At 40.0% G+C, this 15,692-nt stretch overlaps 1 protein-coding gene across 6 annotated transcripts in view; it reads right to left on the bottom strand.

The window, feature by feature from the left end:
* Nucleotides 1-15,468, bottom strand: part of SLC25A26 (solute carrier family 25 member 26) — a 143,601-nt gene extending 128,133 nt beyond the window's left edge. For 2 of the 6 annotated variants that reach the window (XR_006517870.2, XM_014859318.3), the window contains exons 1-3: nucleotides 15,094-15,397; nucleotides 6,082-6,238; nucleotides 2,418-2,527 (exon numbers count right to left, since the gene is read on the bottom strand). Coding sequence is in view for 4 of the 6 variants with exons in the window: in XM_014859318.3 (XP_014714804.1) it covers nucleotides 2,418-2,527; nucleotides 6,082-6,238; nucleotides 15,094-15,126 (300 nt within the window). In the remaining 2 variants the exon portion in view is untranslated. Of the gene's footprint in view, nucleotides 1-2,417; nucleotides 2,528-6,081; nucleotides 6,239-15,093 lie in introns of all 6 variants that reach the window. The other 4 variants (XR_011496590.1, XM_070493337.1, XM_044755216.2 and 1 more) reach the window with 4 other exon arrangements.
* Between the last annotated feature and the right edge of the window lie 224 nt (nucleotides 15,469-15,692).

Consider the following 15,692-nt stretch of genomic DNA (forward strand, 5'->3'; position numbering starts at 1 on the left):
AATAGTAAAGAATAGACAATTTCTGGATGGATACACAAGAATAATTTTTTTTTTTTTGAGGAAAATTAGCCCTGAGCTAACATCTGCTGCCAATCTTCCTCTTTTTGCTGAGGAAGACTGGCCCTGAGCTAACATCCGTGCCCATCTTCCTTCTTCCTCTACTTTATATGTGGGATGCCTACCACAGCATGGCTTGTCAAGCACTGCCATGTCCACACCCGGGATCTGAACCAGAGAACCCCGGGCCGCCAAAGTGGAATGTGTGCACTTAACCGCTGTGCCACTGGGCTAGCCCCATAAAAATAATTTTTTTTTCCTAGGTTTTTTTTTTTTTTTTAAAGATTTTATTTTTTTCCTTTTTCTCCCCAAAGCCCCCCAGTACACAGCTGTATAGTCTTTGTTGTGGGTCCCTCCAGCTGTGGCATGTGGGACGCTGCCTCAGCGTGGCTTGATGAGCAGTGCCATGTCCACGCCCAGGACTCGAACCAACGAAACACTGGGCCGCCTGCAGCGGAGCGCGCGAACCCAACCACTCGGCCACGGGGCCACCCCCCCATAAAAATAATTTTAATAGAGATTGTCCTTTAGTATTAGGCAGGAGTGGCTGGGGAAAAGGTGAGTCAGTGAGGAGAGTAGGGGAATACTACTTCATTGGTATACTCTTCTCTGTGTTAGTTTGGGGGAAAAAAACCCTGTGTTATTTTTTATTACAAATATTTTATCACTTAATTATGACTTCATTTTTGGCTCATGAATTATTTACGAGAGAGAGAGAGAATCTTTTAAACACATGGTAGGGATGGTATGCCTATCTTTTTGTCATTGCTTTCTAAATTTACTTCATTATAATCAGACACCAAATCATCTATATGACTTGGCTAGACACTATTTGTTGAAAGTTGCTTTGTAGACTTTTGGGTCATAAGCATTTCCAAGTACACTTTGAAAAAAGAACAATCTTTAATGGTTAGGTGCAGAGCTCTGTGCATATCCATTAGACCAATGCTGCCATTGTGATATTCAAATCTTCTATGGTCTTAACAAGTTTATGCCTGTCTGTCTTAAGACTTTGACAGAGAGATGTGAATTATCTCCAATGAAGATTATAGTTTAATTCATTTCTCCTTCTAATCCTGGCAATTTTTTTGGTTTATATTTTGAGACCATGCTATTTAGTCCAGGTTCAGATTTATTACATCTACCAGGAGAACTGTTACTTACATCATTAAACAATGGTCTCTGTTTTTTGATTCAAGTCTTTTTTGTTTGATACTAACATTACTCTATCAGCTCTCTTTCAGTTAATATTTCTGTATCAGTTAGGGTTGACCAGAGAAGTAGAACCCCTAAGAATGATAAGAATAAGGAGTTATTATAGGGGCCGGCCCAGAGGCACAGCAATTAAGTTTGCACATTCCGCTTTGGCAGCCTGGGGTTTGCCAGTTCAGATCCCGGGTGCAGACATGACACCACTTGGCAAAAGCCATGCTGTGGTAGGCGTCCCACATATAAAGTAGAGGAAGATGGGCACGGATGTTAGCTCAGGGCCAGTCTTCCTCAGCAGAAGAGGAGGATTGGCAGCAGTTAGCTCAGGGCTAATCATCCTAAAAACAAACAAAAAAGGAGTTATTACAGGGATATGAACAGTAATTGTGGGAGCTGGTTAAGCAGTTTATGTAGAAGTGTCACTTCTCCATCTAGTGCTGGGATAGAAATCAGAGGGCAGGCAGACAGCAAGGAAAGATGGATGTGAAATGGGAAAGAGTTAAGGACAAACTGGAACTCACATCTATCTCTCACCAATCTTAATGATGTGGGTGACCTGCAGTATAAACTGGCACCCTTCGCCACAGAGCCTACACATCTGAGAACTTAGAGAAGCTGAAAAAGAAGAGCAGTGGGAGCTGGAGGAGCTATAGACCTGGCTGCTGCCTGAAGCCAACAGATCAGTGATGAGGAGAATGAACTGCAACAGTGCCTGACCCTACATCAACCTTCCGAGCATAAACACAACTGCTGCTTCACTTCCAGCTTACAAATCTTGTGCAAATTTCTCTTGTAGCCAGCCTAACCTGGAACCATCCTGGAAAGGGAGTTCTAGGAATTGGAGTTCCAGCTCAACTATGTTGACACAGCACAAAGCCATCACAATTTGCATGGATATTTTCTTCCATCTCTTTAATTTTATTCTTTCTATATAATTATGTTTTAGGAATGTCTCTTGTTTAGCACATAGCTGGATTTTTCTCTCATACTGTCTAGACTCACCTATTATGTTTAATCCACTTACATTTATTGGGCTTTATGACTTCCATAATTTAAAAAAGAATTATCTGTTTAAAAATGAAATAATATCTGTATGGAAGATACATGATTTGCACTTCTGAAGTATTTTATATACATAACTTGTTACTTACCACTTCTCCAACAGAGGCAGCCAACATATGCTTTACAGGCATCAAATATGAAGATGAATCAGTGTGCAAAAACCATTTCACATATTCATAGGTGATAAAAAAGGCAGCAGCTGAAATTTAAAACAAGCCAGTCTTTCACAAAGTTTAAATATATATTCAAACTCTTAAGAAATATGTTTCACAAAAAAAAAGACTCCAACTATTAAATTATGAGATAACAAAGATAATAGTTAAACATGTATTCTCTTCTTCCCTTGCTCTTGCAGAATTTACTAAGACCATGTTATATGCCCAACCTTGGACTTAACAAAAATGGAGAAGACATGATCCTTGCTCTGAGGGAGCCTAACAGCAAACCCAGCATTTACCATTTTGTACTGACAAGTCACTTAACATTTTCTGGTAAGCGTTCTAGAAAAGGATATGAATTTCTGTGATCTAAAATATCTTTACATAAAACAATCAGCCACACTAATCCATGAACAAGTTAAAATTGCAAATATATTTTTTAACTGAATAAAATGTCTATTTCATAATGTTGTATTGCTGATTACTCAAAATAACCATGGCTACTTTTTACTACATCAACTCACCTTTCCATCAAAGAAACTATCAACTATTTAATTAAGACTGGAAGTCAAAATCTCTAAAAGCCTACCCCTATGACCATGAACTAATCTTAGCTGCACAAGAGGGCTTTAAGACTTTCCATGTACTGTTAATCAAAATATGTTTATCACTTACATAAAAGATAAAGCATGAAAGATAAATGAATGGCAAATTAACCTTTTGAAGGACATTTGAACACATCACAGTCAAGTCTGAAACACTCAAGAAAAGAGTTTGATAGTAAAAATCAGTTCTCCCTAGTTAAAGTCAACAAGCTCGTAAACCCTCCTCAGCAGCTAACAAACACCAGGCCAAATGAGGAGGCATATTGTTCCCAGATGAGTCATGACCAACGTAAGCCATTTTAAAAGTTAACATAGGTCCCTGTTTCCACTTGTGGTTCTTAATTAGGCTTTTCTTGCTTTGGCCCACTCACTAACTGTACACTAAATCTCCAGCTGCATTCAGCTATAAGTTCTGCCTGCTACACATTCCATCTTCCCACCCCGACCTCCTGGGAGAAGGGAGAACAGAGTGCTAAAAGTTTCTAGGTTTGCATGGTTAACCACCTCAACCAGGTCAGACTTTATTGCTACTTTTGTGATAGACAAAGCCCTTTGGAAATGTAAGTCTCAACACTCTCCTGAGTGACATCCAATAAAGCCCCCGCTAACTGGAAATGATGGCACAGTAAGGTTCTAAGTGAGTCTCGGGGCAAGTTATAACAAAGAAGGGTTGGGCAATCTGATACCTACAGTCTTTTCCAGCTGTTTAAAACAAACACACACACACACACTATGGTTTCGCTACATTCCCTTCTAAATAGATCCTGAATACTAGTCTTTTTGTCTCTTCTTTCGACCTTCAGTCCCCTCCACCCCCAACTCCTCACCCCTGCAGAATACATTCTCAAAAAAGTTTCAGCCACCGAGGTTACACTGGTGTACGGTACTCAGACTAGAACCTTAACCAGTAGCTAAAGAAAAATAAAGTGCCACACAGAAAATTTCAATTCACCAAAAACGTGCAGATAAACCAAAAGGCCATTTCTGAAACCCTGGCACTTTTTATCCAGCATCTGATATTCACTGATGTTCTGGGGATGGCAAAAAGAAAAGCAGGGCAAGAAGAACACCACTTTCCCGCACACACATGGCTCGAAACCACATTCTCTAGGCAAACTCCTGCTGGCAAGAACCTAAAACAGTCCTGTGAGCTTAATGTGGCACCATGTACCGTATAGACCATCACTAACACTACATCTACCAACAATAACTCTTAAATACAACAAGTAAGGGAAAAAGATCTTTAGAACAATGAGAGAGACACCCTAAAAACTGATGACCAAAAGATAGGGACCTAGTAACGTATTCCTTTGCAATTCCCTGATTTAGAGGTTCCCAAATTTGTCTGCCCATTAAAATCACCTGCGGATTTTTTTTTTTTTAACCCTCCAATGCCCATGCCACACTTCACTCCAATGAAATCACAATCTCTGGAAGTGGGATACAGGCAATAGTACTCATTTATTCACTTCAGGTAATCAGATGATTGCAATGTGGTCAAATTTAGGAACCACTGCCCCTCTCGCACATATAGAGCTATACTTGGCATGGAGTGGGTGCTCAATAATAACTTGCTATAATCAATTACTGAAAGTATTAAGACAAACAAACATTCAAGGATAACCTCAAAACAGTTTACTATTCTAAGGACTGCTGGAGGAGTGGGAAGAGGAGATAGAGAAACAGAAAGATGAAAACACTATTTTTTCTCTTTGCACTACAAATCTTTATGTGAATGCTGTGCTCACAGATGGACACAGACGGACATTTAAGTGTCAAGGTAACATGAATTTCTCAGGAAATACCCTGAGAAAAAAGAAAAAACCACAGAACTTAAAAATCTCCTAGAGCGGTGGGGATGGGGGTGGTAGTGTTATTGGTGTTGCCAGTGGGGGTGTTGCTGGTGGTAGTGTTGATGTCACGGTGGTAGTGGTGGTGGTGTTGTCATTGGTGGTGGTGGTAGTGTTATTGCTGTTGGTGGTGGTGGTGGTGATGGAATTGTTGTCGTTGTTGTTGGTAATGGTGGTGGTATTGGTGCTGGCGGTTTATGTTGGTGGCATTGGTGTTGCTGGTGGTGGTGTTGTCATTGTGGTGGTGGTGGTAGAGTTGGTGGTGGTGTTCTTGGTGGTGGTGGTGGTGATATTGGTGTTGGCATTGTTGGTGGTGTGGTGGTGATGTTCATGGTGGTGATATTGGTGTTGTTTTTGGTGGTGATGGTAGTGGTGGTTTTTTGTTTGCTTGGTTTGCTTTTGAGTGCCACTCAAAGCATCAGTAAATAATTAAAATGAGATAAGTATCCGAAAAAAGTATACCAACAAGTGGATAAAATAAAACACATTATATTGATTAAAGAATAAGAGGGCCATAAATCACATAATGAGACATCAAACTCAAAACAAAAGCAAGACACTGGAAGGAGGTTATCCAGGAGGAGGTGAGTGGGAATCAGTTGCATCACCTAAAAGCAATTTAGTTAATACAGAAATGTTTGATGACTCTCAGGTTCATCTGCTCCCAAAGAATCTCCAAGGATACAGTTGTTAAACTCAGCTTCACAATGGAATCACCTGGGAAGCTACGAAATCCCCTGATACCCAGGCAAAGCCCAGACCACCACTTCTTGTGATGACACAGGCATTAGTATTTTTTAAAGCTTCCCAAGAGATTTCAACATGCAGGCAAGGTTGAGAACCACCATTCAAAGGTGTCACAATCAATGGCAGAATAATATTTTAAGGATTCTAACTGGGAATTTTAATACCAAAAACCATTTTTAAAAGATTGCTCATACTTTTTCTATTACAAATACAGTGGAATGGGATCTATAGCACTAGCTGATTCAAAAGTAATGGGTTAACAAATAGAAAGCAAATTCAGAAAATAAGCCACAGCACATAAGGAATTCTATATGGGGTAACACCAATACCACTCTGAAAATAAATCTCATTATCTTGGCTTTATAGCAGTGAGAATATCAATATAATTTTTACCATTAGGAAAGGATCCAATAGCAGCAGAAGGAACGCCAGCATATATTCCACGAAAACCACCAGCCTTATTAAATCCTTGGGGACTCTGCAGCCGGGTTTTAATGGTATCCAGAGGAAATAATATCAAGTCAACAGAGACACCTGCTAACCCACCAGCCTTTAAAAAAAAAAAAGACAAAAATAGGAGAAAAAGGAAAATAAGGTTACAGTAAAATAAGCTCTCTGGCATTTGGGAACAGGAATAAGAAGAAGGTAGTCTTTAAAGCATATTTCTTATACTATCAGTCCACAGACTATTTAGCAGAGTCAAAGGACCTTCTACCTAAACCTAGAGAATTTCAGGGGGAAACAACCATTATTGCCCTACATTTTCAAGTTGTAAATTTTTTAATAATTTTCCCTTTTAAAATGAATTTTCTAACGAATTAATTTTATATAAATTTTAAATTCACTTTTAATACCTTCACATGGTCAAAAAGGTAAACAAACAAACAAAGAAAGGTAAAGAATTCCAAATCTCCTTCCCAGCTCCTAATAACTCAGACAAGCACTTTTACTGGTTTCTTACTGAATCCTTCCAAAGTGGCTTTAAACATAGACAAGCAAATACAAATATGTATTTTATTCTCCTTTTTTGAAAAAATAAAAGGTGCAGACAATATGCATTGTGCTGCAGCTTATTTTTTCCACTTAATGATAAATTGGTGATCTTTCCATATCAGACCAAATGTCATATTTTTATATTTTCAACTGATGAGTAGTGAATCTGCAGTAAGAATATTTTTTTGGAGACTTACATTTTGGAACAGGTAATGATCCTTGTGAATCTAGATCTGTATTTTAAGAGTCACACATCTAAGGGTTCCTATCGTATTCTTTCCACTTTGTGTATATTTGAAAATTCCTTGATAATTTTTAAATTAAGTGAATAAACAGGGGCGAAAAAAAGAGTTAAATTCCTAGAGGACATTACAACCTGGCCAAAACTTGGCACACCCCAAGAGTTATCACGTTGCTTTGGAGAAACTGCACTTTAAAAACTAAGTTTGCACTTCACGATTACAGTGGAGCATATGTGGAATATTTTAAGGCTGATTACACCTAAGTCAAAGCAAAGAGAAATTCAGAAAAATATGAACTCAAAGACATTGTCCAAGAAAAGTCAATATGCAAGTCCTAAAGGCATCATTTAAAGACATGAATCAAAACCCGTTTACCGTAAGATGATGAAAGAGCTACAAAGAGAGTGACAAAGACTCTCACTGTGGTTCCCACACAGCAATTTGTAAACTGAATTGTTCACTTGTCCTAACATTTGAATTTTGAGTCATGTGAATATATTACCTATTCAAAAGGTAAAAATATACATTAAAAACTATATATTCCATGACACAGAAGAAGAACCAACATTATTCAAACACACAGGCAAAGTTCAAACTGATCAGTTGTTTCTATCCTTTGGGGGTACAAAATGCTCAGGTGGTACAAAGGGTAGTACCCAGCCATTACTGTCTGCTCAACACACCACTCACCATAAAACCAGTGCAAGAGTTCACTGGGAAAATAAATTACTCTGATGAGAAACCCAATAATTAACTAGCGTAGGTAAATTATTAAAAATTAGTTTACACTAGAAAGGTACACTGCCATAAGCAGGAATCTTACACGATCAGCCTGAAAGACATGACAGAACCTCAAAGACCATGAAGGTGTACTCTGCAAACCACCTACAAAGATGTCACCAAAGAAACACAGAGATGTGCGGTAGAGAATCACAAGATGCCGTAAACAAATAAAACACAATGTGGGGTTTCTTTCTGGATACTAAGGTGGCCTTTTCTAAGTCTTGGGGAAAAGCTCATAAGTAATATAGGAAAGTAAAAGGAAAAAAAAGTCAATGCTTTTCCACATTCTTCTCACTTATTTTTAAAGGATTTTATAGAATTCAGTATGTAAATAAAATATTTTGCCTGCCTCTTCATTTTCTCAAAACACAAGGAGAACTAAAATCCTGGTGAGAATGTCTGATATGACTGCATTCTTTAAAAACACGCTGCACTTCATTCTAATTTTCTCTTTAATCTTAGGAGAGCGTTCAGAGAGATGCTTGCTATCTACTGCTAAATTTTAATCAATAAGTTAATTACTCTTTTAATCTATTTGGCTACTTTGCATGCATTGATTCTCAACCCCTTCTTTCATCAGAATTCTTATCTTCTGAGAATAAAACGACCAGATTCCATCTACTTATCTAGTAAAACATGAATCAAAAGTTACTAATTGCTTCTGTGGATTTCAAACTTCTATAATTCAAACATCGTTTAAATTCATGAGACTGAAAAAGAAAAACCAGTTAACAGAGAACAGGAAGAAGAATAAGAATCTTATATATTTAGCAACACAGCAACATATTTCCAATTTAAAACTCTAAGTAATGCTTATAATTTTACATCAATATTGTTTTGTACATAGTTATGCACAAAATATACAAGCCAACATCAGTTGAATTAGGAGGAATTCTACCAAATTCTTTTATTCTTTAGCCTGAGAAGTTTGTTTCATTTACAATCATTTATCAAAGGGCTATCAGGCAAATGATTACTTTCAAGACTTATGGTAGCTTACACTGAAAATCCTAAGCTAAAAACTAAACAAAATTCAAAGAAACAGAACAAAACTCACAAAATCATCAAGCCTTACTCCAGCAAACATGTCTGGTTTAACAGGTAAAAGATACTTAATTTGTGAAGGTGGAAAAACTGTGGGTGCAACTTTTATCTTTCCTCTATCTGGCATTTCATTAACATTACTTAAATTCTGTCTGTATCTTAAAAAATTTAATATTTAAAATTTATATTTGACTTGGGGCTGGCCCCGTGGCCGAGTGGTTAAGTTCGCTCGCTCTGCTGCAGGTGGCCCAGTGTTTCGTTGGTTCAAATCCTGGGCACGGACATGGCACTGGTCATCAAACCACACTGAGGCAGCGTCCCACATGCCACAACTAGAAGGACCCACAACGAAGAATATACAACTATGTACCGGGGGGCTCTGGGGAGAAAAAGGGAAAAAAATAAAATCTTTTTAAAAAAATTTATATTTGACTTGAACACATAGCATTTGGTTTGAAAGTGGTAACAAAAGCACACTAACAAGTCATTTACAACTACATTATCAAATACTAAAACTTTTCCAGTACTCTCTCTTATACTGAAAGAAAAATGAGAAAGGAAAGGTATGCCCATCTCCTGGTACTTGAGATGCAGAAGAAATGCCTCCAACACAGCAATGGTTCCCAACTGTGGTCCTAGATGGCTGGTGATCTCCAACGGTGCCCTGCACGCTCCACTGACTGATCAAAATTGCAGCCGAGTGGCGCAACGGTTAAGTGCGCACATTCTGTTCAGGCGGCCCAGGATTTCCTGGTTGGGATTCCAGGTGCGGACATGGCACCACTTGGCAAGCCATGCTGTGGCAGGCGTCCCACATATAAAGTAGAGGAAGATGGGCATGGATGTTAGCTCAGGGCCAGTCTTCCTCAGCAAAAACAGGAGGATTGGCAGCAGATGTTAGCTCAGGGCTAATTTTCCTCTAAATAAATAAAATAAGTGAAAATAAAATAAAAACCACGCCTCTTTAAAAAAAAAGATTGAGAATATACTTGTGTCTAGGAGACTGCCTGCTCAACACAAAAACAAGCAAAAAAGGAAGACCTGCTCGCTCTAACTTAAATGCCAAAAAAAACAAGTCACAAAAAGCAACCTTAAGAACATGAAGCACAATTCCCAATTCCTTACAGATTTGGAGATAATGCTTCATTGTTAGACACTAACTTCCCTTTACTCTAGATTGAAGACAATGAGGCAACCTTCCAAAAAGAAAGAAATGGAACAAAGAACATTGAAAACTTCCCTTAAAAGTATGTCCAATATTTCATTCTTATCTTCTTTTCCTCATCCCACCTAAAAAGCCTGGGCAGCATAACCCACCCCACTCCCCTCAAGTCCCCTTCTGCCAGTGGTTCTCAGAAGGGCAGGGCCAGTGAGAAGACACAACCTGAGCATTATGAAAAAGCTTCTTCAGAACCCCCTCCCTAAGGGGAAAGAAAAAAAATGGTACCGACATGCATGAATTTCAGCCATCACGAGTAACCCGAGTCCTCCAACGCCCTGGTTCAAATCTCACTTACCACAGTGACACTGTACAAAAAGGGATAACTGAAAGAGGGAATTGGCCACTAAAGATGAAAAGGCAGCAAATAAACGAAAAGTGGTAATACTGAAAGTGAAATTCAAATCAAACATAAATGCAGTTAGAGAAGAAACAGCTGGCTACGGGAAGATTGACAGTGCTGTCTTCGAGAGACTTAACAGGCAGCCAGAGGAAATTCGTGAAGGCAAACTTAACAACATAAATGAGGAAAGTGATTGTAACAGGGAGGATAAAACGGAAGTTACGCCAGCAAAAGTCTGCACATTAATGGAACTCTCAGAGATACTTCACAACTTTGAAAGCACACAGGATAAAATGGAGCTGATCCAAATTTAGAAGGCAAGTTTGCCAAGGCATAAAAAAGATGGTTGTTCTGTGTCATAACTTAAACAACTAGAAGTAGTACCGGTCAAACTACTTTTGATACTTTTTTTACAAAGAAAACAATTCTTAATGTCCTAATGTTTTAAATTACAATGTACTAAATATTAGTTTTACTATTTTTTTCAATTCCCTATACATTTACAACTGACGTAAGAGAATTTTTAACATTTTAACAAGAATTTTAAGGGCCATGAAATAATCATAATTTTTCTCATCAATTACTAGACCACTGTGCATGATTTCCGCTTGCACATTCATTTTTACAGTTCCATGCTACCAGGCAAAGCCAGGACTGCCTGTAATTTACACTGCATAGCACCCACACTTCTAAAGTTCTTTCACCTGTCACGATTACTGCACAAAATTGTGGTTCACTTGCCTGATGTGCATAAACAAGCAATTAATTATGGCATCAGCCTTTGGGAAAGAGATCAGCTTTATTCTGCAAGATGGATCTGCAAGGAGAACAGGGGGCAGGTGCCCTCAGATCTGTCTCCCTGATTCAGGATTTGGGGCAAAACTTAAGAGGTTAAGGAAAACAGGCTGGCACAAAGAAACACTGGTAGAACCAGTTTTGATTGGCAGGCCTCAAGCATTTATGGTAAGGTTTTAAACATTTATGGCAGGGTTCTAAACATTTACGATGAGGTTCTAAACATTTTTTATGAGGTGGGGAAGTAATTTTAACACCGGATCTTCCTGAATGAGGGACCAATCGTTTCTGATAAGAGTTTGACTTTCAAGTTTCAGTTGTATCCCAGTCCTTGGGTTCCGTGGGAAGGAGGATCTTTGGTTCTGAGGTCATTTCAAGATTTCTTCTTTTGTGCATTCCCTGGCTATGTGACTTTGCAGATTTCCTAAAAGGCAATTCTTTTTTGAAGAAGAAAAAGATTAGTCCTGAGCTAACATCTGCCACCACTCCTCCTCTTTTTGCTGAGGAAGATTGGCCCTGAGCTAACATCTGTGCCCATCTTCCTCTATTTTATATGCAGGACACCTGCCTCAGCATGGCTTGATAAGCGGTGCATAGGTCTGTGCCCAGGATCCAAACCAGCCAACCCTGGGGCATGGAAACTTAACTGCTATGCCTCTGGGCCAGCCCCCTAAAAGGCAATTCTTAATCACTCTGTTGATAAGAGATGGGGTCAGTTGAAGTGGTCCTGGAGGGCCAGCAGTTTCATAACTTAAGACTGGTTAAGGGGCTGGCCCGGTGGTGCAGCGGTTAAGTGTGCATGTTCCGCTTCAGCAGCCCGAGGTTTGCCGGTTTGGATCACAGGTGCGGACATGGCACCACTTGCCACGCCATGCTGTGGTAAGCTTCCCACATATAAAGTAGAGCAGGATGAGCACGGATGTTAGCTCAGGGCCAGTCTTCCTCAGCAAAAAGAGGAGGATTGGCAGCAGTTAGCTCAGGGCTAATCTTCCTCAAAAACAAAAAAAGACTGGTTAAAACTAACTGCAGAAGGGAAGTTTTTGGTTTCATGTAAGTAACAAGCCAGATAAATAGATGAAATACAAGGTCAATGAAATAATTAAATACTTACTAAAGGGGAAAGAGGAGTCAGGTAGGAAGGAAAAGACATGTGATAAAGGGTGGGCTATTTTTAAAAATCTAAAGTACTTTTTTGTATTAAAAAAATGAAAAAGTAATGTTACTATCAAAATTATTTCATATTATCTTGGAGAATTTCAATATAGCTTTTCTTAAATGAATGGAATAGCATTTTTATGTAGTTTTAATTAGGCATGAACAGATGTACATATGTACAGTGTTGCATTTTTTCTTTATCTCAATCATTTCCATGTTATTAAAGCACATACTCTTCAAAAGCACTATTGCTAATGGCCCCTGAATAGTCCGTGAAATGCATCTACCATCGTTTACCTAACCATGCCTCTTTTGTTTCATCTTTAAGTGGCTTATCTTCAGGTTGCTAATTCTTAGTTTCAAACTGCTTTCCAAAAAGCATGCACCAATCAATATACTCTTTGAAGGTCTTTTTCTGAATAACCTGCTGTGTGCTCCAAACGAAAGCTAGCATTCCAGAGGCTCTCCCCTTCTTCAGCTCTACAGCCTTTCAATCCCCCTCATGAAGCTTTAGGAAGGGAACATTTAAATATCTGCTACAAGCCACTCTCTGGGCTGCATATCTGACATCATCTCATTTAATCCTGAGACTATGACTTTCAAGACTTGAGCAAACATCGAGGCCTACCTTTTATTCACTCATTCAACAGGCAGTGTTGAGTACCTACAAAGTGTCAGGCACTGGTAACACAGTAGTGAGCAAATGAGAACTCCCTCAAGAGTACTGAGTCCGCCTCAAAGATATTCCCAACCTTAAAAAATGGCCGCTCCACTTCTGGACTACTTTGATCATAAAACCTTCAATGGCTTCCATTATGCTTCAAATAACATCCAAATTCCTTTCCATGGCCCACAAAGACTCCCCTCAGCTGGCCCACTCTCTCTCTCCAATATCATCCACTACCACACTACCCTAACCCATGAGGCCTCAGCCACCACTTTAACATTCTAAGCTCTTTCCACCTGGGGTTTTCTCACTTGCTGCTCCCTCTGAACTTTCCCCTCTGCTCAACAAAATGTCTTGCCCCTTCCTATCTTTTAGGTCTTAGCTTAAATGTCACCTCCTCAGGGCCTTCTGGGGTCATTCCATCTAAAGCAGGTTCTCCAACATTATTCTCTCTCTATCCCACCTCAGTTCATTTCTTTCACAAGACTTATCAAATGGCTTTGGTTTGCTCACCACTGTTTCTCCAAGGGCTATCACAGTGGCTGGTGGACAGAATACATGGCAGATAAACTGTGCTGAATTAGTAAGATGATTTGTCTGTAACTGGAATGAAATCTAACTTCCTTCAAACTTGTACCCATTGATCCTCATTTTAGCCTCTGAAACTACATTGTAAAAAAAAAAAAAGTATACCTTTCTGCATATGTACCATACTTGAATAAATTTTGAATAAATTTTAAAACCACTGTTTTTGTGTTAACTCTGGCACTCACCTGTTTTTAGCAACTGCCGCTGTTGCTGACTTCAGAGACACTATCAAGGAGCAGCTAAGGTCATGGGATCCCATATTACACTGCCTAGGTTGGCATCTAAGCTCCCACACTTAACACACATGAAATGGATCTCACCTGCGTGACTTTAGACACGTTACCTAACCTCTCAGTCTCTCAGTTCCCTCATTTGGAAAAGTAAGATAAGTCATCAATTGTTCGTCAGAATTAAATGAGATGATGCATGTCAAGAGCTTACCCCAGGTCCTGGCATAGCAATGTTAACTGTCAAAACTACTACGCCTGTTTCATCAGCTAGACAGGAAAAATCCTTGAAAGTGGAAACTTATTTCTTTGCATCTCTAAAACCTAACTCATATAAATCTCAACAAATCGAGATTTAAAACCATCATCCTAAAAGTATGGCTAAGGGGCCCCTTCCACATCTTTACAAAACACTCTGAAACTAGCCCTCAAATCATTTAACACAACAGTCATTTTACTACTCTGTCTCCACCTGACCCATGTGGGCAGGTCTATCTTGTTCACCATGTTATCTCCAACACCTGCAAGCACAAACGGTTGATAATTAAATGAAGAAATTTCTCTGGGCTCCCATTTCTCCTAAGAAGCTTTTTAAACGTTTTTTGTTTATTGTGTGCCTGTGCTACTTTCCCACAATGAAAACCTAGGCAGCCAATGTCTGTCTTGTTCACTGCTGTACCTAGTATCCCCCACTACACCTGCCATAAGGGAGGCTTCAAAATATTTATCAAAGGATTTTTTCCTGTTCTTGCTTTTTGATGTTAAAATGTGTTGATTCTCGTAGTTTTCTAAGGAACTAAGCACTACTGTCTTACTGGCTCCACAGCGCAGGTATTTGTGCTCATCAATATACCCAAAGCCTAGAAGAATGGTTGGAAGCAAAATAAGCAGATTCATTATATACCGAATGAAACGAATGGATGTCATTTTCTGAGACTAAAAAAGATACAGCAAAAAGAGAACTACAGTTTTGGACAAGAAGGCTCTGAGTTATCTGAGTAAGCGTTTGTTTTGCTACATACATTTCTTTAATTCCCAAGTTCTCCAGAATGTGACTATACATACATATATATATATATATATATATAAATCGTCGTGCGGAAGACAGTAAGTACCCCTCCTCCAGTCCCCCATCTCTTTCTGGTGTCCAGGGTAGGAAACACATGGTCTTGACAAGATGCCCGGCGGCCGCCCAGGAGCCACGCGCTTCCTCCCAGACCTGGTGACCGGTGACCGGAGGACAGCCCAGGACGCAAAACCGGAAGAAAGTGCTCGTGCAGAGAAATTCCCAGGAGCCCCAGCGCCGGACTCCGGCACTCCGAGCACCCACCCTACCGCCCCGGACTCACCACCAGCGAGGTCGTGAAGCCAGGCTGGTCCATGGCCCAGAAGACCGCGTCAGGGATATAATTCGAGGCTGAGCAGAGCAGGATCACGGCCCCATGCACTGGGGGCCGCCATCTTGGAGGCGGGTCCTGTGGCGCCCGCACTTCCGTAGCCACGTGAGGGCGAACCACAACAACTACACGTGCAATCTGGGACGCTGGACCCCCAAGGAGCGCCAGGAAAGAGGGGCGGGGCCGGGGAGAGGAGGCGATCGAACCAAGTCTCGCGAGTCTTCTCTGTCACCGTTTCCGGCCCCCGCCTTGTGATTCGGCTAGATGGAGGAACTCTCGCGAGCAAATGAGCCTCGGCTGGGATCCCGGAGCAGGGAGTCCCGCAGTGAGAGCCGGGAGAAGCTAAAAGTGTAAGCCCCAAAGAGGCGTGGCTATAGTGGAGGGAGGGGTCGTGGAGGGGCAGGATTAGTTTCAGGGGGCGAGGCTTGTGGCTTCCTGTCTGTTTTTTCTTTTTGGTTTATTTCTTGATTTTATCTGTGCAAATTCCGTCTCAATTTCTATAAAACAGATTCATTATGAGAAGATTATTAAATAAAGATATAGAAAACCAT

Source organism: Equus asinus, chromosome 21 (genome assembly GCF_041296235.1).
Source record: "Equus asinus isolate D_3611 breed Donkey chromosome 21, EquAss-T2T_v2, whole genome shotgun sequence".
In the NCBI taxonomy this organism is placed as follows: Eukaryota; Metazoa; Chordata; class Mammalia; order Perissodactyla; family Equidae; genus Equus; species Equus asinus.